General features: G+C 40.9%; 1 protein-coding gene across 2 annotated transcripts; it reads left to right on the top strand.

Annotated features, from left to right (window-relative positions):
• Positions 1-7,096: 7,096 nt before the first annotated feature.
• GYG1 (glycogenin 1) lies at positions 7,097-22,052 on the top strand. 2 transcript variants are annotated; one of them, XM_057421683.1, is made up of 8 exons: positions 7,097-7,289; positions 10,458-10,593; positions 12,427-12,601; positions 13,000-13,162; positions 16,908-17,034; positions 20,132-20,351; positions 20,983-21,033; positions 21,244-22,052. In XM_057421683.1, the coding sequence occupies exons 1-8, from the start codon at positions 7,283-7,285 to the stop codon at positions 21,412-21,414; spliced, it is 1,050 nt and encodes a 349-aa protein (XP_057277666.1). In that variant the 5' UTR covers positions 7,097-7,282; the 3' UTR covers positions 21,415-22,052. The 2 variants fall into 2 exon arrangements, with proteins under 2 accessions (XP_057277666.1, XP_057277667.1); XM_057421684.1 differs by lacking the exon at positions 20,983-21,033.
• Positions 22,053-24,874: the final 2,822 nt, after the last annotated feature.

The following is a 24,874-nucleotide window of genomic DNA, read 5'->3' as shown; positions in this document are numbered from 1 at the left end:
GTGTCATACTGAAACAATTCTTTGAGGTCAATTAAAATTACCTCCCAATTAACACTGCTGTTGCTTTATACTAGCATAAACTGCAAACTGTCTTCCCATTTAATCTAAATGAAACCTATAATCTTCTTCAGTAAAAATGGATGTGGTAATGGTTAACTACTGAGATATGGGATTAATACTTATATAGGTTTTGCTATTTTTATATCAATAACTATAATTGCTGAGCATTAATGTTAATCTGTTACTTCTCTAGTAACATTCTAGTCCTAGACAAAGATTCTGGGTTCATCTAGTTCAGAGAAAAGGAGTCTGAGGGGTGACCTCATGGTTCTCTGCAGCTTCCTGAGAAGGGGAGATGGAGAAGAAGGTGTTGAGCTCTTCTCCCAGGTATTCGGGAACACGACGCTTGGAAATGGTTCTAAGACATGAGGAAGCATTTCTTTACCAAGAGGGTGGTCAAACAGGCTTCCCAAGAGGTGGTTGATGCCCTGTGCCTGCCAACATTCAAGAGGCATTTGGGCAATAACCTTAATAATATGCTTTAACACTGGGTCAGCCCTGAAGTGGTCAGGCAGTTGTAGTAGATGAGCACTGTTGGTCCCTTCCAACTATTCCTATTCTGTTCATGTTGTTATACTTCTTTATCTATGAAAGGGGTTGAAGTATTTGAACTTAATGATACTAAGGTCTTCCAAAGGGAACTAATAGAATTCACTTAATCAGAAATGTCATTCCCAGGATATCATCCTGATTATTTTTTTTTTTTCCACATGAGACTAAAGGTAATTACACAGACTAAAATGGAGAAAATACTAGTGTGAAATTCAGCAAAATTCTAGCATGAAACTAGAGCATTGTAGTAAGTCTGAGGAACTTGTATTATCACCACTTCTTCCCAAATCCCTGATAGTATTTTCAGCACTTCACATCTCCAGAATTTTTATCATCTACTAGTTTGTTTGTTTCAAGTACTAAAGAGTTTTAGCACTTCCTGTAGTAAGGAATGAAATGCATGTTAATATGAGGTACCAGGAGTCTTCTATTTTGGAAGAGTGTTTGAAAGATTCTGGTCAGCACATCTATGCAGGTAAGAAACTGTTAAGATTGATTATTACCTAGTCAGGCAGTAGCATCTACAGCTTGGATACACGACTGAGACTCCACTGTATAAAGAAACAGATGGCATTACTGGTTTCAGTCTAGTACTGAAGAGAGAAAACAAAGGAAACAAGTATGTAACTGCATTGCTCACCCTTAGCATCATGGCAAATGAGGAGTGAACTGGTGACAAAACCTTGCTCCCTGCTCCCAGACACCATGTTGTTATCTGTCAGTCTTGGGGCCTCACATCCAGAAGAATCATTTGCAAAGAGAAGCAGAGTGCAGGCTAGGAGAAAGACACGGGTACAAGTGCCTTGTTTAGCATATTTGCTGAAGGAGAAGAGGCTTGTGAAATCATTTGTAACTGGTTCTGCGTTCTCCAATGACATTTAAACCTTTTCACTAAGTTTAAGAAAGAGGAAAGAAGTCTCAGCATTACTACTTTTTAACAGGTTTGGAAAGACTGATGAGTGACAGAACTATTTGTCCAGTGAGAAGAAAAAGCTCAGCATCTATTTACTTAGTAGATGCCAGGTTATTCATGCAAACAGAAGAGAAGCTTCTATTGTACCTTGCATTACAGACCACTGAGAATCAAACCAAATGGTGATATAAATCAAAAGAAACTGAGATATATTTGTTTCACTGCTTATATAAGTGTTTATCATGTTAGCTACAAGGAATCATTAAACTGCTGAATGTGGTCACTGGCATGTGTTAAGTAACACACCAAGCAAATGCAAGATGGACAGGGGTAGAGCAGTTGATGTCATCTACCTGGACTTGTGCAAAGCATTTGACACTGTCCCACACGACATCCTTGTCTCTAAATTGGAGAGACATCAATTTGATGGATGGACCACTTGGTGGATAAAGAACTGGCTGGATGGCCGCACACAAAGAGTTGTGGTCAGTGGCTCAGTGTCCGGCTGGAGACCAGTAACGAGTGGTGTCCTTCAGGGATGGGTGATGGGACCGGTCTTGTTTAACATCTTTGTCACTGACATGGACAGTGGGATTGAGTGCGGCCTCAGCAAGTTTGTCAATGACACCAAGCTGTGTGGTTCAGTTGATATGCTGGAGGGAAGGAATGCCATCCAGAGGGACCTCAACACGCTTGTGAGGTGGGCTGATGCCAACCTCATGAAGTTTAACCATGCCAAGTGCAAGGTCCTGTAGCTGGGTTGGAGCAATCCCAGGCACAGCTACAGGTTGGGCAGAGAAGAGATTCAGAGCAGCCCTGGAGAGAAGGACTTGGGGGTGTTGGGTGATGAGAAAATGAACATGAGCCAGCTTCAGTGTGCACTTGCAGCCCAGAAAGCCAGCTGTATCCTGGGCTGCATCAAAAGAAGCGTGACCAGCAGGTCAAAGGAGGTGATCCTGCCCCTCTGTTCTGTGCTTGTGAGACCTCACCTGGAGTATTGTGTGCAGTTCTGGTGTCCTCAACATAAAAAGGACATGGAACTGTTGGAACAAGGCCAGAGAAGGGCCATGAGGATGATCAGGGCACTGGAGAACCTCCTGTATGAAGATAGGCTGAGAAAGTCGGGGCTGTTCAGCCTGGAGATGAGAAGGCTGCGTGGAGACCTCATAGCAGCCTTCCTGTATCTGAAGGGGGGCTATAGGGATGCTGGGGATGGACTATTCATTAGGGACTGTAGTGACAGGAGAAGGGGTAACAGGTTAAAACTTAAACAGGGGAAGTTTAGATTGAATATAAGGAAGAAATTCTTTCCTGTGAGGGTGGTGAGGCACTGGAATGGGTTGCCCAGGGAGGTTGTGAGTGCTCCATCCCTGGTTGGTGTTCAAGGCCAGGTTGGATGAAGCCTTGGGTGACATGGTTTAGTGTGAGGTGTCCCCTGCCCATGGCAGGGGGGTTGGAACTAGATGATCTTAAGGTCCTTTCCAACCCTAACTATTCTAGGATTCTATGATTCTAAGATTTCGAAGATAGAGCCTAGCTTGGCAGGAGACTATTGCATTGATATAATACATGAATTTCTTTGAAGGAAATGAGGCCAGATCTGTGAATGGACTCTGGGACAGGCAAAGAAAATGCCCATTAGGAAACAAGATTAAGATGGAGTGACAGCATTAATTTTTAATTATTCAAATAGAAACACCAAAGCCTATTCAGTCCCACTGGAATAAGTTACATTATACTGAAATCATAGAATGGCTTGGATTGGAAGGAACCTTAAAAATGATCTAGTTCCAACCGCCCTGCCACAGGCAGGGACACCTTCCACTAGACCAGACTGCTCACAGCCTTGTCCAACCTGGCCTTGAACACTGCCAGGAATGGGGCAGCCACAGCTTCTCTGAGCAACCTGTGCCAGTGTCAAACCACGCTCATAGTGGGTCTAAGCCAAATCTACCCCTTTCAGATTTTCAGAAATCCTAGCCCTATGAAAAATTTGTGCCAAATTTTAAAATTCTTAGCAGACTGTTCTAAGTTCGGAAACAATAAATGTCCAGTCTTAGCTTCACAGTAAGGTCAAGGTGAGAAGGGGTTCAAAAAACTGAGGGGATGACCCAGAACAATTTTTGTCATCAGGGAAGTTTATGACAGGGCAAGACAGAGATGGCAGGACAAAAATGGAATCAAACCTCTCAGCAGAGTCTTGAATCAGGCTATACTCTTTTTATACACCCATCTATGCACTTCACACTATGGAATTCTGTTTCCTGACTAGACAGATTATCATTTCAGTTGCAGTGCTCTGAAAATTGAATTCCAGTACTTCAAACTTACTGAATGCATGGAGTCGACTATTTTTCTTTTTTCCTCCAGATTTGGCAGAGGCAGAAATAATGTTTTATATTGAAACTTGCCTTAGAACATTTTATTAATTTAATGTTTGGACTCATAGTGCACATTTGAAAAATTATTATATAAAGTGTAAGTGGCTAACCAAGTGCTTTAGAAGTTTACACTTAACACAGTTACAGGGGTAGCAGTTTCTGTTACTGCTATGTAAATCCTAACTGTATTTCAAAGCTACTTCTTAGTATTTCGTGTTGTGAAATGTCTTTTTACTTAATTTGTAGACAAGCTCCTACGAAAATAACAGTATTAGTCATTAAAAATAGAATGTTCCATAATGCACATGGTGATTCGACTTCTGTGATATGCACTGTGATGTAATTTTGTAATTGCATAATCACAAGCTAATTTTTCATAGGATGTGCACCTTGTTCAGTATGCCAGTATGCACTCATGAGCTGCTATGCAGCACTTCGTCCATTCTTTCCAAATGTTGTCTGCCTCTATCCATCAAAATGCATTCCTTCCTCCTTCTCACCAGATTTTTATCAAGTCCTATAGTGTCCTAGGCTTAGATGCTTTCCCATCTTAGCTCTCATCTCCTGAGAGCTTGTCCCAAACATTCCTTTTTTTTTTTTTTTCAGTTTTCTCTTCTCATGTCGCATGATCTTTTCTTCCTTCTGATGTGGAAGCCAACGGGACACCAGACTATCCCTCAGGTTCTTCCTGTGACTCTTCCCCTTGTGGGGAAAGGAGTGTTAACCAGTCAGTACAGGGGCATGGATGTACGTATAATCCAGTCACACAAGAGAGCCATAGAATTTACAGCCTGTTCAATCATAAGCATCTGAAAAATCTCAAACAAGCGCGTGCAAATAGGAGTGTGCATAGGGGCAGGGGAGCATTTCTCTGTCACACTTTAAAGCTTAACACCGACAAACCTAATTGATTGTTTGTTTTATCCTTTAACATGGAAACCAGAAGGAATTATGCCCTTTTGCTCCACTCTAACATAATACAAAGGAGCCAGAGGGGCGGCAGAGAGGGCAGTCACCAACAGCGGCTATTCTATTGTTTTCTCTCAAAACTTGGCAAAGCAACAAGCTAGACGCAGCTGAAATGTGCTGGCTAAAAACTTCTCAAAACTTTCATCTGAGACAGACACAAACCATGCCCAACACCATTACAGAGAAAGTTTATCAAGCCATGGATACCTGAAAAAGAGCTGCACATGGGAAAAATATTAGTAAACCCTACTCATGTACAACATACCAGCATTGTCTGTAATTGTGATTCATGCATTTTTTTGCACATGCCGTTTTATAAATTACTTGTATGTTCTAAAAGTTTGGTTTTTTCTTTCTCTTGGTCAAGGAGCACTTCCCTGACTTTGGCATTTTTAAAAGTAAGCAATTTGATTTTAAGACTTGTCTACAAAAATTGTCTCAGCTCAAACATCATTTTCTGTATTGGGTAAATTGGAGGTGAAATGTTCTTTGTTCATCAGTTTGCATTTGAGGGTTTGTTTAGTTTTTAAATCCTTTCATGACAAAACCCCTTTGCCATTTCAGGTTAGAAAGGGGTTCCCTTCCTAACAGATTTTCCTCAGGTTATTCTTGGTGAAAAAACAGATATAGGCCATTGTCTTGAGGAAGACAACAGACTGCAGAAAAGGACCTTGGAGTCCTCGTAAATGCCAAGTTGAACGTGAGCCAGCAAAGTGCCCTTGCTACAAAGCGGGTGAATGGCATCCTGGGCTGCATTAGGCAAAGCATGGCCAGTAGTTTTACAGAGGTGATCCTTGCCCTCTGCTCAGCACTGGTGAGGCATCACTTGGAAGACTGGGTCCAGTGCTGGGCTCCCCACTCCAAGAAACACGTGGACATACTGGAGAGAGTCCAACAAAGGGCCATAAGGATGATGAAGGGTCAAGAAAGCATCTGTTCTATGAGGAAAGCCTGAGAAAGCTGGGACTGTTCAGCCTGGGGAAGAGAAGGCTCAGGGCGATCTCACTGATACATATAAGTACCTGAAGGGAGGGCATAAAGAAAATGGAGCCAGGCTCTTTCCAGCGGTGCCCAGTGACAGGTCCAGAATCCACGGGCACAAACTGACATACAGGAGGTTCCCTCTGAACATCAGGAAACACTGCCACTGTGAGGGTAACTGAGCACTGGCATACAATGCTACTCAGAAGCCATCTGGACATGGTCATAGGCAGCCAGCTCTGTATGACCCTGCTCAAACAGCAGGACTGGACCAGATAACCTCCCAACCTCAACCACTCCATGATTCTGTGGCCTAACTAATCTCTTCAGTTAGGCTATCTTGTACATCTATGCCTTTTGCTATTCGTCATAATTTTTAATTGCTTAGTAGGTAAAGAGTCATGTGAATAACAAAGGACCTGTATTAGAGTCTTAATACTCTTAATGCTTGCAAAAGTTAGAAAGAAAAGCACAAGAAACTTATTAAAATCCTTCCTATAGTCCTGGGAAAAAAAAAAGTACAGCTTAAATTTCTTCAAGGACTGCAACTGAGCCATAAAGAAAATATGTAAGTGTAGGTATATCTCCTCATCTCACCCGCTGACACACAACCCCCAGAGGTACCAAGCACTGCCAACAGTACCAGTTATGCTGAACAGAAGCATGATGGTGTAACCCTTCAAATTAAAACACCTCGGGCCTTCTCTAGGGACCCTCCTGCCATCCCATAGCCCCCTGCAGCTCCCACCAACATACCTGCAGTAACCCTGTGCGTGCCAACACCTGCATTTCAAAGCCCACCAGTGATCCCAACTGTGCGTGGAGCTGCCTCGTAGGAACACCATCCTCAGCTATCATTTTGTGGTAGTACCAGCAACGGCTCACCAGCCGACACACTACCCCAACACGGCCACAGGACTAGGGCTGTCTGGCGTTTGCCTATACTGTAAATGCATCCCTTGCTGCTGCAGGTGGCTTTTGGCCAAGCGTGGTTCTATTCCTTTTCCCTGCAGGGCTCGACGGACACAGGAGGAACACTCTGTTGTGCCACCGGTGCCGCAAATCAGAGCCACACCATCCCGATATGGGGTCCTGTCCCCTGTCCGCACGGTGGAACATTTTCAAGCTCCTGTTTGGCCTAGGAGGCACCAGGGAAGACGGTACTTCCTCCCGACGCCTCTCCGATCCCCGGCCGCCCCTGCGGGGGCCCCGCCATGCCAGAAGAGGGGTACGGCGTGCAGCCACCGCCCCAGACCATGGCGGAGACCCCGCCCCGCCGCGACGCGGGGGATTCCTTAGGGCGGGGCCTCCTCCTCCGGCCACAGACGTCTGCCCCGTGGCCCCGCCCCTATATAAGGGTCGGTCCGAGCTGGGCTCTGGCAGCTTGGCCGCACCTCTCCGGCAGCCGACCCGCGGAGCCGCCGCCATGGCAGGTCAGTGGGCGCGGCCACCGCTCCCCGCGGGCCCCCGCCGGGCGCGCCGCGACTCGCGCGGGCTGCTGGCGGCGCGGGCCGCGTTGCGGGGCCGCCGCGCGCCCCCGGTGCCTTTCCGTCCGCGGCGCGGCCCGCGAGAGCCTATTTTTAGGTGTCGGCCCCTGCCAGCACGCGGCGAGCCCGTGCCGACGGCGGTGGGGGTAGGGCTGCACGGGAGGGAGGGGGGGGGGGGAGTGGAGGCGTCCCTCGGGGCAGGGCACCGCCGCGCGGTTGGTCGAGGGGATGCTGCGGTGCAGCCGCACTCCCTGGTACCCCCATCGCCAGCGGGAGGGATGCGGCCAGCGTGCGGGAGAGCAGGAGCGTCTGGGGGGGTCCCTGTAGGGCCGCAGCGGCTCGGAGGGGAAAAGCTGGCTCTCTCCCGAAACGCTGACGAGAGCGTGCAACTGCCGTGCGCTCTGATGCTTTTTCACGATTCTTGCCTCAGCTGAAGCTGTCAGCGGAGTCGGTTTCACTTTCGGATCTGGAAGGTTGCAGGGAATCTGGTGCTCTGCCTTCTGGTGCACGTCTCGATTAGGTGCTTCTGTTCCTAGAAATCCTGTAGTCAGAAAGTCAGACGTGCTAGAGCCAGACTCAGAGAAGAGGCAAACACCTGCAAACTCGGCTGTGTCTGAAAATGCTTTCAGAGGAAGTTTCTCAACATCTAGGGCAAGCACTCCTACATGCTGTCACATAAAAGATTGCTCCTAGCTCAGACTTCCAGGATGCTCTGGGGTGTGTAAGGATCCTATAGCCTATGAATTGGGCAGCCAAAGATGTCCCTGAGGTAGCTTGGGTTTGCCTAGATAAATCAATTATGAAGTTGTGCAACTGCCTCCTATTCTCTGTGGTCTTGCAGCCACACTGTTACTAACAGTTCATTATGTTTCAGGCATAATAGTGACTGCTGTGTGAACATAACCTACTGTAGAGGAAGTGTTCACAGAGAATGGAAGGGGGGAGAGGATGGGAAGGGAGACTCACACAGCTGAAATACTTGTGGTTTGGGTAGAATAGACTAGTCTTGCAGATGTAACCTCTTTAATAAAGAGCAACTGCTCTTGCCAGAATTGTAGTATGGACTCATTCATAACACATCTGAATGTATATGCGAATGTACTTTAGAGAAGGTATGAGACAGAACATAACTCATTCCGAACTTTGGAGAGCTGTACTGACTTGGATGCCCTATAAGTTGCTAGTATCCTCCTCCTGTGAAGCACTCAAACTTTCCTGCTGAGGCTGGGATGTAACAGGGCTTTTTAGGCTTTGCTCCATCATTAAGTTGACTTTATTTCTCTAAAACCTTTGTGAATACTCAGCTTCAGCAAGATAAGATGTGGGAGAAGTAAACCTATTAACAGTTCAATGAAAGGGTAGTGGCAAGGCCATTTTAAGAATTAGCCTTGCACTGCTGGGAAAAAAAAAACAAAAACAAACCACCCCCCAAAAAAAACGAAACAGACCATAAATAAAACCAAGGCAACATTCAGATGAATGTTGGGCACAACCCCACTTTATCTACACTGGATTTCTAGTAAGCTGTGAGCCAGCAGAGCGGCAGACTTCTATGTGTTGAGGAGTAACATGCAAATTAAGTCATGAAAAATGTTGCTACATGCTTACCATTTGTAAAGCTTAAAGAAACACATTCTGTACATTTGCTGAATATATGTACTAGTACAAATTGTTAGCTAAAGTCAATTGCTGGGATAAAAAAAAATCGACCCAACAAACTTTATTTCTGGTATTGCAGAAGCTTTTTTTGAACTTTGTAATTGGCCACTATAATCTAAATCCCTTGGGACTAGTCGGTTTTGCTGCTAAGCAAAACAGAAAGTTTTGTAGCTGGTCTGTAGAGCTTGCAAACCAGGTTTCCAGTGCTTATATACAATTGTAGTACATGGCTTTCTGTTGTCAACTGTTAAGATAGTATTAAGTTAAAAAGGTAATTGGTAACTGTCTCATGCAGTGAGCTGTACCAAACAACAATTTCTCTGGAAGTAGAGCACTCAGTAATCTTACTACTAGACTTGATAGCAAGCCTCTAAGTGCCCAGAACCCTCGCTCTCCATCCTGATCTAGCCTAGTTTACTTCTGTAAAGAAAAATCACAGTTTTTTAAATAAATTTGAATGTGGAAATCTACTCTCAAAATTCCTGGGAAGAAGCTGTTTTGTTGATGTTGTCAAAAATGGTTTGGTAAAAAAGAGCACATTTCCTTTCCAAGCTACAGTGCTTTATAAAAAGGTCTACATGACAATAGCTAGCAGTGAACTGAAGAACTTGTTTGCTTTTGTCTGTTCCACCCTGGCAGCTTAAAACAACCTGACAATTGAAAGAATGCAAAGCTTGTATTATATGACAAAGTGATCCATCTTAATCTCTATTTAAGGTAGAGCTGAAGCAGAAATCATACTTGATAGTAACCATCCAACCTTACTACTTTTTGCTTGAAGAGCAAAAACTGTTGTTGCAAGTCTTATTTTTATCATATTACTGGTTACTTCCAATTTAAAACTTGCATTCCTGTGACTGAACTGCAACCATGGGTTGCAGAACAACTAATCTGCCAAATCCTGAGCTAGCAAAACTTAATACTGTTGTCCAAGATCTAATTCAATGCTTGCTTTCATTTGAAAATGAAATCAAAATTTTATGCTGCCCTGGCTTCAGGGTTGAGAGCTGAACCTAGAGTAACTCTACAGAACTACTAAATTTGACCAAATGCAGGCTCAGTGACTCCCAGTACTTTTAGCTTAATATTGTATTGATGGCCAAAATAAGGCTCTCTAGACTTTTTGGATTGTGTCTAACATTTAGCATGATTTATTTAACCTGTGGGCAAATTGAAAGTGGTATTCTATTGCAACAGTCTTGATTTTGCTGGGGGGAGGGTGCAAGTGGGGGGGTGTTACTGCACTTTGCCATGTGTAAAGTTACTAATAGGAAGTGTAGCTATGTAAGTATAATCTGCTTAATTCAGCTATCTGGGTAGACCCAGTATGCAGAGTTAAAGGGCACATCTTGGGGGTCTTATAACATGACTATCTAACAGTACTAGGTTTCTAGTATATCTGTCCTGGAATAAAATAGTGGATCATGCTAACTTGACCAAGTTAATGTCTTCCAGACCAGTCTTTTGTGACTCTAGCCACAAATGACTCCTATGTGAAAGGAGCACTGGTACTTGGCTCATCTTTGCAACAGTACAGAACAACAAGGAAGCTGACTGCACTCATAACTCCTCAGGTCTCAGATCTTATGAGGTAAGGTCGTTTACAGGCTTAAAACTGCTGCAGTTCCTGCTGATGTGAATGTTGAAAAATGGAAGTTAAATTCCTTAAAGTAACCTTCCAAAATCTGGAAGCTTAATGGCTAACCCCAGCAGAATTCAATTTATACTGTGTTGTTTTTTTTTTCTAACACATGATGAGTTAACAAATGCTGTGTAGATAGAGCACTAAATTGAGTTGATACTGATATTTCGACTGGATCTTTGTTCTTTAATAGTTCTGCTTCAGACTGTCCAACAGCATGGTATTGTCTATGTGTTCATTAGTGCTGTGTGTATGCATTTGGAAGTGAGAGTAGAGGATTGGTATTTGTCCGAGATATATTCCCAACTGAGATAATGTAACACAAGCTCTCCTGAAATCCAGCAGACACTTCAAGTTTCTTCATGAGAGAAGAAAATGAGTAGAACTAGAATAACACCAAGTATATCAAATAAGCATATCAACAGAGCATCTAATGCGGTTACCATAATACAATAAATGAAATTAACTGCTTTCTACAGCCTCTCTAGAATAGTGTTGGTATAGAGCAGACTGGGTGCTCTTACCACATGTTATAGGGTGGGAAAAACAAACAAACAAAACCAAAAAAACAACCAGAAAACCAAATGCCAATTAATAGCTATATGAACTACCAGATGATAGGTCAAGATTCTCTACATGGGGGAAGTTCTGAAAAGAACTCTCTCTATAGAGACAGAGAGGTGTCTCAATAAAAAAAATGTGCGTGACTCTCCCTGGAGTATCTTGACAGCTAAACAGCCTTATTAATATTAAGATCTTACATATAGGAACATCTGTTTTAGCCTATTAAGTGAGTGTGCTCTTTTAAGATGACTCATAGATGTGCTTATGTGCTAGTGTAAGCCAATGATACCTGCCTACCTAGTGGTGTAACTGGAACTTGAATTTCTCCCTTACCCACTGACAAGGTATACCTGAAGTTCAGAAACAACTGTCCATACCAAAATGTCAGTATAAAAACAGCCTTGTGAGGCAGAGTTCTAAAACACATATACAAGCCCTGTGGCTCAAATTGTACTGATAATTGCTGAGCATTCAAGATATGTTGTAGAATAGCAACAACTTACAGATGCTTCATATTGTAAGTGTTGTAACTCCTTAACCTCTCTTGAACTAATGGTAATGTTTTAGTGATGGTAAGGCAAAGGTTGTCTATCTGCCACAATTTTACTACGCTCTCTGAAAGTCTGTCCTCATTAGGTGGATGTGATACTGGGTCAAAACACTGCTATGCCCACAGCTGTTATTAAATGAATACAACTTTACGGGATAAAGAAGGTTCTAGCAACTGGGTCTAGTGAGATGTCCCCTAAGAGTCACAAACCCAGAACAGTTGTAACTATTGTGCAAACTGTTTCAACTGTTTAGGATTTAGCTGCTGTCCTGCTCAAGCTACTCTAACAGCTTCCCATTTCTTAACTGCCTGCTCAAAGTAGGCTGTTGACTTGCCAAAATTGAGTCTGGCTGAAAAAAGCTGTGTGAAAAGTTTGTACTACATAGCCAGTGACACACTGGACTTCATAGCAATGCCAATTAAAGCCCTGTTTGGGGAAGGAAAAAAAACCCCAGACTACGTAGTTACCCAAAATGTGGCCATTATAAACTAGAAACCTTGAGGTAGACAGGTATACTTATGCATTCCAACAGGTGCAGTCAGCTCTTACTGATGGCATAAGAAATACTGCCAGGTTCCCTGGTATTCCACTTCTCCTAATAGAATCCATCATGTGGTCTGGCACTGCAATAATGGAACTAAATCTTGTCAACTGACTCTTTCCCCAGGAGAGTACTGGAAAAAGTCTTTGATGAAGTCATATTGGTAAATGTCTTGGATAGCGGGGACTCGGCACACTTGGCATTAATGAAAAGACCTGAGCTGGGTGTCACCCTAACAAAGCTTCACTGCTGGGCACTGACGCAGTTTTCAAAATGTGTTTTCATGGATGCAGACACAATGGTAAGTGGTTATGTCTCATGGTACCTCTTAATGACCTGCTATGGGAGTTGTTGGATTTTAGTTTTGTTTTTTTTTCTTTAGATTGGCTTTGTTGTTGTTGTTATTTGTTTTTTTGGGGAAGGGAGGTTGGCATTTTTTTGTTTATCAGGAGGGGTAATAGAGGCTTTTTTGCTACTTGGACTAGTAACTCTAAAAATGTATGTGCCTTTTCATCTAAATTAATTGTAATGTAGTCTGTGGGGGCTATCTCACTAAAGTGCTGTCTTCTGTAAGACCAGAGCATTGATAGAGAACTTTCATGTCATAAGGTGGATGTCAAAATCCATTAAAACATATGATATCCCAATTGCTACTGTAAAAAACAGAAAGCAAATTTTCTTTTACCCCTTTGCAACTAGGTTTTGTCAAATATTGATGAGCTTTTTGAGAGAGAAGAGCTATCTGCAGCACCAGATCCAGGCTGGCCTGACTGTTTCAATTCTGGAGTCTTTGTTTACCGACCTTCCATTGAAACATACAATCAGCTGTTACAGTTTGCCACAGAGAAAGGCAGCTTTGATGGTATGTGTTAATTTGTATTTCAATTTAAGTTAGAAAATGGTAATAGTGGTGGGGATGGCTCCCTAGTTACATATGTGTCATGGAGACTCTAGGATAGAATGCGAAATTCAGTGTAACTACACAAAAATTACATCACTCTCACAACAGAGGCTATCATTAATTACTGTATGTAGTAAACTTTTTTTTTCCAGACTTTACGAAATACAAAGATTAAGTTAGGCCTCCAAACTAGCAGCTGTAAGCATCAGCAATGTAGAATCGCGTAACAAATTTTACATGTAGTGCGCACAGTGCATGCACTAGCAAATGAAGCTTCAGTAGTATGCATCATGCATTCCTAACACTCAAGGCTTGAGTGTTCTATGCTAACTCAAGTTCCTGGGGCGGGGTGGGGGAACAGAACTGACCAATTTCAGTGCAGCTTCAGAGACACAAACATCTGAAGATGAACCATCTCTTCATGAGCTATGTGATAGCTTTCTGTCATTATAGGGTGGTGACTGTCTTTTCTTTCCCAATATCAAGTGCATGTAGCCTTGGCTGCTTCCCACTGTGGGTCACTTGGGATTGGCCACTGTACCAGACTTGAGCTTGAGAACTCAAGTTCTACTGTCCTGTAAGTCTCCTAAATCTATTACTATTACAGTAGAAGCACATGCTGCTTGAAGACTGCTATAGTTAAAGGCTTCTGAGTGACTATCACTATCTCCTGTCACTAAATTTCATTATGCAACTACTGTGGTACAAAACAATGTCTAACTCAAAAAGCTTCAGAAAACTACATAAATAAAATGATAAAATGGAACTCTTTATGGAAGGTAATTAACCAGCCTGTTGACTTACCTTCCAGTACTTTGTAAAAATTAAAATTTCTAGATATCCCCCCTGGTCTGCAGAATAATCCCTTTTACTGTGTGGACTCTTGTGTGCAGTCTCCTTAGAACATCAGTTGCAGTTGGATGCTTAATGCTATTATATGAATAAACTCCAGTGAAAATGAGTAAATGTAATGAAGGGTTTGTCTGTATGTCTGTACCTGACTACTGATGAGGTAGCAGTTGGTAGTTCTAAGAGTGCTCTCAAATATTTGGTGTAAACTGACCACCAGCTATGGCAAAAGCTGTACTGCAGTACTGAATTTCTGCATTAGAAAAAAAAACCTAAACACAACTTCCCCACTAACCCTGGGGTGGAGGGGGAAGAGAAGAGGGGAGGGATGACACCAAGAAACAACCCCCCATCTTTGTGCAAACTGACTGTTGAGTAGCTCCAGGAGCCCCTGAGTCTTGGTGATTGCCTCCTCTGAGCTTTGTGCTTGACTGCTAGCAGACCCCATCATCTAGGTCTAAGGACCCCATCTTTTAAAAATACAGAACTGCTTACATTGTATACCTTCTAGCTTGAAAGCTGAAGCGACAAAATAGTGAAACTTCCTCAATGTCCTGAACATGAAGCAATTGTTGCAGCTCTTACCAGCAAAAATGGTGGGTTAATGGTTTACCAAATTTCTAGAACTGTAATTTGTACTTCAGCTTTAAAACTTACTCAGTTTTTATTAAATGGTAGCACTAGTCTGAGTAATGAGACCACAGAGACTTATACTACCTGCATAAGCTGCTGCTGAATTAATGAACTCAGTGTGTAGAAAGGGGATTTAAACTTAAATTTATCTAGACAGTAATAAAAGTTCCTAGGAAACATTTTATAAGGGAAACTCCTGTTAGGGTCGCTGCCCTTAACAGGACACAGGGATACAAACGCAACAAGCTACCAAGCTATGCATAATTAAAGTCAAGCTCTAAGAACCCGAAGTGCAGTACTAGTAACTAGGGAATGCAAGACTTTTCAGGATATTTAATGTTTATTACAGATGCTTCCTGTGTAATGCTGTTGTCCAGAAATGGAGTGATAGCTACTACTTTTATCTATTTAAACTTTACCTTTCTAGATACCATCTAAAAGTAGCATGTGTGTTGGAAAGTTTGGTTTTAAAAAATCTGGCAGTACTGATACCTTAAGAATGTTGCTATTGCTTTGACAATCATCTAACTCTTTAGCCTAGGATCTAAAATTATTGCTTTATATATACAGATATAATGCAGCAAGACTGTATCTGTAGATACATAGTTGATGTAACTACTGCCCAATTCTTTCACCTTCTGTCTAAGGCCCAGTTTATACAAGACTGCTGTTGAAGTCTGAACTAGGACAGCTAAATGCCACTTCCAGTGGCTGCTTTTTCACAAATGCATGCAGGCTGAAAACAAAAAGCTGAGTATGTAAAACAATCGAGTGAGAGAAAGTCCTGTAGAGTGAGTTAAATACATTGTTGCTGCCCCTTCAGTTATGAGCTATCTGTTCTGTGAGGGCACCCCAGACTTTCTTCCCTTTTAGGTGATCTTACTGTTAACATTCACATTCTTAACACAGCATGAAGTTAGAAGTTAAAATGAAACATAGCTGAGGAAAGACGAGGGGACTTGTCTGGTTTCTTTAACTGCATTCTGTTATGATGGGCACAACTTCTTCAAAAGTGCTTTTCTTCCTTTATGGTTGAGAGGCAAGTCAGAGAGTTGAAATTACTGGACTGAGTCTCTGGGCAGTTTCTCACTCTGCAATATGCATGTGTGCTGACAGCTGTAACAGGATACTTGGAATTTATATGTGTTGCTATACGGTCTGTACAACTAAGTTACACCCAGTGTCCAGATACTTCAGTGGCAAAAAGCAGCTTCTGCTCAAACAGTGGTGAAGGTGTAAACTTCCCTAAATCTAACTGTAGGCCAATACAAAAAACCTTTCTTTAGTCAGCAGATACTGAGTGCTTTAATATTTTAAAGATTAAAATAACATCTCTTTTCTAAGCTATTAATTTACCTATTGTTTAGGAATGCTACTTGTGAATGCAGTTACAGGTGAAGACAGCAAAGGAAAGTTGAGGGACTCCCTTCAGTCTCCTTCATAAGAGGAATTATTAGCACTTAAATACTAAGTATATTCATTGTAATAAAGAATTAATGGGTATAAATAAGTAGTTTTAACTTCTCAGTAGCTGCCTATTAACTTGTCTGCTTTCGGCCAGAGGCTATGTTTGTAGCTACTCTAGCACTGATATACCAAACACTTTCAGACTCATTTGACTTCATTAGAACCTCTACTTGTAAGCAAAGAGGTGACCACTCCCAACACAGTAGGTCTGGCTATAACTTAGATTATTGTCCTCACTCAGGGGTTAGTCAGCAGCTCTAGTTTTGCTAGAGTTGCCACCAGGCTTTTCTTATTGCATTACAGGGTAGGTAGATGCATCCTGATCTAACAGACCACCGATACCCTAACTCTGGCACTGAGATATTGGTCATGCATCTGAAAGCATAAGTAATAAAACTAATTTGTGGCACTTCAGCTTCTGAAATGTATCTTTCCTGAAGCTGAACAGTACTTAATTGTCAAGTCCTGTTTTCTGCTGCTTTATACACCTTGAACTTAAGCTACAGAAGAAACTGAATGTCAGGGTTTGTAAGCCATCTGTTAGTAAAATGTAATGCCACACTATCTTTTTAACTCTCTCTGTTTAGACTTTCAAAAGCTGTAAGGTTTACAGGGTTGTTCCCAAATAGAGCTTTGGTGCTGTGTGCCAAACTCCTACTGGACATGACAACTGCATTACCAACTCTTATTTAGAAGTGATTGAAAGAGATCCTGAAACAGCTATCTGATTGTACTCTATTAATGCTTTCTGTTTCAGGTGCAGATCAGGGGTTATTAAACACCTTCTTCAGCAGCTGGGCAACAACAGACATGAGCAAACATCTACCATTTATTTATAATTTGAGCAGCACTTCAGTATATTCCTACCTTCCAGCATTTAAAGCGTAAGTTAAAAATTCTAAGATGACTTTTGAAGCTTATAGAAGCTACTTTCTTCTAACAGAATAAGCAGACACAATATGAACTTACACACTTTCTAAAGGGAGACGATTACTGTAACTAAAAGAAGGTATAATAGTTTCCTCTCAAAAAAGTTTAATATTAGTTAAATGAATCATCTCATGATAAATGCAGAGAGAAAGCTGTATCTGTAGCTTAAATCACTAGTCCCTGGTAGTAACACTGAAACTGATGTAAACACACTTGACAGGTCACTTTCAAAAGGAAGAACCACTGCTCCAGTGTGGGATACTGTCTGTTGCAGCTCTAATGAAAAGCAGTAGCTCTTGAACCTGCTTGAGCTGAACTTCAGCAGGTCACTGGTAAAATTGTTCCCACCTAGATAACTTGCCCTATCCTCACTCAAATTACTTAAGGCATTTAGCAACCAGTAGTTATAGTTCATCTAATTAACCTGTGCCATTCAAATAAATGTAGTGAACAAAGACTTGTATAAAGCTAAAATTCTCTCCCAAGTCTTTCTAGATCTCAGTATCAAGATGGAACAGACTATAGCCAACCACCATACCATTGCATGTGCACTGTGTAAAGTAAACAACTGTATCATCCCTAGCTAGCAGTACTAGATTTGGCATGCTAGTAAGCTGTATGTCAGTGGCAGGATAAAAATGTTTGAATAAACACAGAGGGAAGCAAAGGAAGCTGAAATGTTACACAAACTTAAGAGCTGCAAAAGTTGGGTGGGGGAGGGAAAGTACCAATTGCATAAAAACAATCTGATCTGAGTGACATCAGGTTACTAGTGTCTAAAGCAGCAGCTAGCATAAGCAGGACTGTTGCTGGCTCAAGATCAAGCTATGTCTTGTGATCAGAATACCATCTGAAATCGTGTCATGCTAAAAGCGGAACACTTATTTAAAGAAATACATGCAAGCCTAAGAATGATGAAGTAGTTGGATAGCATTTGATAAGCTAAGATCTATTGTAAACTGTGTCCTGTTTTTCATGGCTGACTGGTTGTTACATGACCTTAAGTTGACAAATGACCTTGTTGCCACAAAAGACTAACTGGATTTGGGGGCTCCTGGCAAAAATTCCATTTAACTAATTGAATCAATTGCCTAACTGAATTCAGCAGACCTTCGTAAGTAAAACACTTGAAGTGCAGCCCTTCCAAGTAGGAATGACCTGCTTAATAGGTGGAACAATTTCCCTTGGTTAGATCAGCAGCTATACTCCTGATAATCAGCAGTTGGAATAAAGTGAAATTTAAACCTACTGACATCAATAGCTAAGTTTTTAACAGCTTTGTACAGCGAGACTAGATTTCACAGCAGTCTCAGTAATCCTTTTTCCAAAGGAAAATGCCAATTCATGACAAATGCTCTCTAACTTCAAAACATTGATGAAGTACTTTTCTGGGAGATGGGGAAAGACAGATTAGTTGCTGAGGCCAGTGGGGACAGAAAACTTCCTAACAGTTGAGCTTAAATGGCAAAAGAAGTATTGCAGATCTAGAAAGTATCTAGAAAGCTCATAATGAAAACATCATAGAAATTTGGCATCTGTCAACTCGTGTACAGGTCTTAAGTGGACAGAACACTAAGAATACATTTTTCCCTTAGCAGCAAGTGTAGTAACACAACACCTCTTAGGCATTCTCTAGCTTAAACAGGCTTGATTTTTAAACAATGACAAATTTCCTCAGAACAGCAGCAGCTTAAGACAAAGAAAACTCAGGCTGTTAAGTAGTGCTGGGACAGCTAATAAAACTAGGGTAGTCCTCTTATAACAAATCTTGACATAGGGAGTTTAAACTTAAAGCCCAGGAACTGACCTCTTGAAAACTTTTTTTTTTTCCTCTCATATTTAGTACAAATACTTGACCTTGTTTCACCCATGCACAGGTTTTCATTATGCAGTAAGATCACTTGTGTTCAAAACATTGAACATGAATACTGAAATACAGTCAAGGATCTTACAATAGTACTCCCCCCCCCCCTTGTTATGAATATGTGTTTTTGGCATACTGCCTTGTTATGAATATGTGTTTTTGAAACCCACCTGCATCGTTTCAATATGTAAAATTCCTTAAACATCCAAGTTCTGGTCAAACTGACATGTTAGACAAATTAGATGCCATTATTATTTAATCATGATTGGAAGAAATCCTAGGGTGCTACAAACCAAAGCAGGCAAGACAGTCACTGGTACTAAAGAGTCTGGAATTGCTTGTTCACAAAACTGACTCAAGATGAACTCTAGTTCTGGAACCATAGAAGTATCTCTTTTTAGTGCTGAGTTCCTTACTTCAGAAGGGGGTGCATCTCATCTACATTTGTATTTAAAAGAACATACTGATAACTTCTGAGACAAAGCTAGAAGTCCATATTGAAGAATAAAAAAACCCCAAACAAAAACAAACAAACCCCAAACAAACATCCATGGCTCAGCTAATCTTATTTAGAAAATAATGGTTGGTTGTCTAGCAAGACCCCGGTACGCAGAGATTAGAAGTCCTCTGAAATGCTGAGGTAATAGCTGCTGTTTTGCAGGGACACGGTCTTCCTGCAGGAGTGCATTCCAATGATCCTTTTTTTATAGGGCTGTAAACTGAAAGGGTAACTAACACTGACCCTTCTCTAAGTAATGCTTGTCATGCTTAACTGTCTGGATCACTGACTTTGGAGGAGAATCTTTTTCACTTTTAAAACCAGTTCTGATTGCAACGGCTGCTTGAGACTGCTCTTTCCTGAGCTATGGACATCACTACCTAAAGACTTGAGTTGGCTGTAAGTAAATAGCCCAGGCAATTATGTTTTGGCTGTGTTCTCTAGCGTAATGTAGAATTCCGTTTGTATTTTTTTTGTTGTTGTATAGCAATGCTTTCAGTCCCAGTAGGCATTGGCACTGCTGTCATTTAGCATTTAGCCTGCTAAATATATTCAGATTTCTGTTTTCTGGACACCTACAGAAACTGTAGGCTTTAAAAAAAAGATAAAAAAAATCTGTCAGTCACTTTCTAAACACATTTCTAGACACCTGCATAAACTGTGGGTTCTAACTTTTTCTGTCCAACAGGTTTGGTGCAAATACTAAAGTGGTGCATTTCCTGGGAAGCACAAAGCCATGGAACTATACATATGACTCCAGAACAAAAAGCATAAAAGGCAACATGGATGACCCTAAAATAGTTCACCCAGAATTCCTCAACATGTGGTGGAATACCTATACAGCTGATGTTTTACCATTACTAGAACAGCATGGAATTGTTGAAGACATTACTACCGGTGTAAACATGGTATGTGCTTTAATATTCTTGCACAAACTACCCAAGTATGGATGACAGGTTCTTTACTGTTCCACTGACTTCCCTCTGTCCAACTCGAAGCATGGGTGTGGTTTAGTTTGTGGGATGCAGGTTTTTTGGTTTCGTTCTTTTAAGCTTGGAATCAGTAACAGTACAGAAGAGAAGCATGATGTAGTGGTCTTGAACATAGCTGTCTGCTTGCCTAAACCTATGTAAGCAGCTAATGGTGCACCAGACACTATACTGTAGTAACTAATTTATACAGAGAAGGGCTCTAACTCTTAATATGTTGCAGCTACTGAGGTTCTCGAGCAGAACCACCCCCCTTCAGCATGCAATATGTACATACAAATCTTGCATGGTGAGACAAATCTAGGTAAGATTAGGATGACTAGAGAATGAATACTGGCAGTGATGTATCCCAATACTTAACAAAAGCCAAAGTACTGCTTCTAACTCTAGTTCTCATTCACAGTTTCATAGCTTTCATCTAACTGCAGACTATCTTAGCTTAGTAGATGGGCCAGTTTAAGTTCTCAACCTTTCTGAGACCAAAGTTACTGATCTCTTAAAATGTGCTTTCTCTTGTTAATCTTGCATCTTTCTAATGAACTATTTGCAGCTATCGGGCTTGGTCTATACTCTGGCTTTCTCTTGTGGCTTCTGTAGAGAGGTATGAAGAACTTAAACTTCACCTTTTTTTTCTCCCTGCTAACTTCTGTAACTCCGCTTTGTTATTTTGCTAGGAAAGCTGCACAATCCCTGCCCTTTGGCAATGCTTGCTGTTGTGCATGAGAATGTCTTTGTTATTCCATTCTATGGCCTGTTGCTCACTTTAGCTATGCAAAGTATTTCTGTATTTTCACTCCACCTTTTCTTTTAGACAGAGGTTACAGAGGCAGTGTCCCACATATCAATATCGGCACCATCACCAGTATTACCAACTATATCTTCAGAAGAACGCAAAGAACGGTGGGAACAGGGCCAAGCTGACTATATGGGAGTGGATTCCTTTGACAACATCAAGAAGAAACTTGATACCTATCTTCAGTAGAAATGCCTGTCAAAACAGTGGTGATGCAAGGACTTGTTCCAGAACTAACAGCTAGAAAGGTGTAGATGGTGGTCAGTTACACTTGCTAGTAGCTTGATGAAAAACTTCTTGGCTGAAGGCCTCTGCAGTGCTACCGATGAAGACTGAGCAAAAGCCAGGAAGCAGAATTCCTTGGGCCACCTATTACTGCCCACTTTCCAATTCCCCCTACTAGATAACACCAGGTATTTTCAGCTTAAATTCTGTTCTGTTGTGATCAATTGGCTCAACATACTTGTTGAAACTGGGTTTATTACCTCACCTTATTAAGGTGATAATTAGCATTGATTCCCTTTGTTTGCTGTTTTAGATGTAAAATCTAATTCATGGGATTGCTCATACACTAGGAGTGGTAGCCATTCTGCTTTACCATAAATGTATTTATGACACTGTGATGCATACAGATGTAACAGTAATAGCACTGCTTTGCTCTTCCAGTCACAATTGCACTGAAGTTTTGACCAGGTTCTTACGCACAGTGCCTAAAGCATGGCAGGAATGCATTTTTTTGGTTCTGTATACTACGGGACTAGTATAAACTGAGTTTTATCTGTTACTCGCAATGTTGCACTTGATGCAAAAATAAAAGCTGTCATGCATTTCTGACTTCCTTAAACTCTTGAGCAATTGAGGGGAAAAAAAAAAAAGCACAAACTCTAAAGCCTTCTAATATATTCAACAGGTATAAACTTTAATGCTACTCTAGCTATCATTAGCAAGTGTCCAGCTTTTAGCTCTGTAATTATTTACAGAGTATACAGCCATGTGCCCAAGGTGCTGGTTAGGGCCAATCCTCTGATTAGATTGCCATAAGCAGAGGATTGGGTATTGGAGGAAGTACCTGCTGAAGCTACTCACATAAGCAACACAGAACTTGGGAAGAGGGCAGCTTCCTTTCTGAGACTAAAGAAACAACATCCTGAACATAAGCCCTGTACACTACGAACTTGTTTTAAGCACCATAGTGATGTTGTTTTGGCAAAAGAAAGACTAATTAGTTGCTTAAGTAACTACCTTCCCTCACTGGGAGAAGTGTTTCTTCCATGTGCGCAGAATAAAAGTGCTTTTTTTTCCCCACTTAGGCTACATGTTGTATTCTAATGCATGTCAAAAACCAGTAAAAATACTGCAAATAACAAAAGCATGCTGAAAACAGATTGGCTGTTCTGTACTAAGTTTCAGATCCATACTTTAGCCAAAAGTCTAAACAGAACCAAATTGGTGTTCAGTCTTTGACAGCTATGCTCTGTACTAGTCCAGAAACACTAAGAAAATATTTTATTTCCTAATAAAAAAGGATTGTGGCAGGAAGCTGATGCAGGTGCTAAAGTTTTAGCCTAGAGAGAGAAAATGAACCAATCAACTCTCACAATTTGCTGGTAAAGCAGATGATGTAATCTGGGTATGAGATCGAGTTTATTTTTACTACTAAATTGCTCTAAGATTCCTTGGTCACCATTTATCAAAAATGCTATAGATGAGGGCCAAACCAAAGTAAGTTGTAGCTATTTAAAAGTACATAGCCCCTGAACTCCCACTTGTAACTAGCCGTTCCCTGTGTGGGTTTTAATTTTGCTGTGTTGTTGGGTTTTTGTTGTTTGGTTTGGTTGGGTTTTTTATTATTATTAAACAGATAAAGCTAAAGTTGTGTGAAATCAGGCAGGATTGTAAGTTACAATCTATAGTGACAAAAGTATACTTTATCCAGCAAGTACACATATTAGAAATTCTGTGTACTCACAAAATGTTTTCTGAAAAGTAGTAAAGTATTCTGTTGAAGACAAGAGTCTTAGTTTTCCACCCCTTGGCTGTAATCATAGTAGAGAATAGGCACATTAGTTCTTTTTTTAAGCTTAGTTGGAGAGAACTGAAAATGTAAGAGCATGAGACTATACCAATGTGAAAATCTGATTTAGCACAGAAGTTTTATTCTGTTACTACAAGAAGATAAGGAGAGATGCTGACTAAGTTGAAAACCTGCATGTTTTAAGTTAAAATATACAGCCAGTAAAGAAAGAAAACCTGTAAAACTGTTCTGTCCTAGTCTCTGTGACTCATATTATAGCCAAGCATTTACCAACAGCCTCAGGAAAGCAAAAGGTATGACATCTATACCAAACTATGCAGCTTATTTTCAATAAAATTACCTTTATGTCATTATCAGCCACTATTTATTTCCTTCATAATTACTGTAGGCAGCACTTACAGAAAGAAAAACCCCTTTTTGTCCCTTGCAGGAGTATTACTTGATACATCAAATGATTTTCTCCTCTAATCTGTATGTACTCAAATCAGTAGCTGAATTAAAGCACTACACTCAAGACATTATTGAAAAGAATCACAGCCCTACTTAGATTGCAGTTCAAATACTTGCCTTTAAAAAGCATATAAACTGAAGTGTTCCTTAGATGGTGACAACTCGGAGCATTTTTTTTTTCATTTATGTCTTTATTTTACACATAGAATAATTAAAAAAATAATCTCCAAAAACCACTGAACAAAACAGCATGACAGGCCACTCAGTCTTTGGAATTAAAAATGTAATTCCAAAAGTTCATTTCTAGAACATGCCACAGAGCATAGTGTTAGAACTTCAAAAAAACAAAATATTAACAGCTAAAGACTGCTTACAGATCATGAAAAGCAAAAGTAAAGCCCAATCAACCACAACACCTGGTTTTTAACCACGCAAGTAACTGGTCGATCAAATCAGATGGGACTTTTTCTGCTCTCACCTTTGCCCTTTAACTGTTATCTCATATACATTAATGGCTTTTTTGAGACATACTTTAATTAGCCATACAGCTTAGTAATAACTCCAGTAAGTTGTTTTTTTTTATAATCATAACTTAGCCACTCTGCAAAACATCAGCAGATTTTAATGCAAGTAATGATGTAGCTTAACTAGCCATTGAAATGTATCTCTTCCTCATGGAATTTTAACTTTGAAAGAATGACACAAAGCCAAGTCTTTCATTCATAATCAGAATTATTTCTCCAACTTCTCTCTGAATGGCAAAATCTGAACCACAAAACCCCGAAATTATATAAACTCAATTTAAAAAAAAAAAACAAAACACCAAACAAATGAACAAACCAAAAATCATGTATAACTGTTTGCTTGTTCTTTTGTCAACTTTCCAGTAGCAACCAGTTACTGGGGTTCATGTTTTCCATTAATCACATCTTTTAAGTCTATCAGAGAAAATTAAAACTACACCTTTCTCCATAGCTAAGATGCTGGCTCCCCAGAAAACTGCATCAGGCTACATATTCTGAATTCCTTTCTCACTCCTTCCATTGGCTCACCATCCTCCAAATATCAGACATCTTCCCTTTATCTCTCAGTCCCTTTCCATTTTCTATGTTTGCAATTCATCTTATGATCAGGTGACTGTATTCTAAGACATAAGAAAAGGTG

Source organism: Pezoporus wallicus, unplaced genomic scaffold (genome assembly GCF_028554395.1).
Source record: "Pezoporus wallicus isolate ANWC-B61680 ecotype Strahan unplaced genomic scaffold, APGP_CSIRO_Pwel_v1 scaffold_7402, whole genome shotgun sequence".
Classification (NCBI taxonomy): Eukaryota; Metazoa; Chordata; class Aves; order Psittaciformes; family Psittacidae; genus Pezoporus; species Pezoporus wallicus.
Note: the sequence above shows the minus strand (reverse complement) of the source record. Positions and strands in the feature narration are given on the sequence as shown.

What these genes read in the sequence shown, in the direction of transcription:
- GYG1 (XM_057421683.1), top strand. An exon ending in TCATGGATGCAGACACAATG is followed by an intron (nt 12,602 to 12,999) that starts GTAAGTGGTTAT and finishes CTTTGCAACTAG; the next exon opens with GTTTTGTCAAATATTGATGA. An exon ending in CTTGTGGCTTCTGTAGAGAG is followed by an intron (nt 21,034 to 21,243) that starts GTATGAAGAACT and finishes CTTTTCTTTTAG; the next exon opens with ACAGAGGTTACAGAGGCAGT.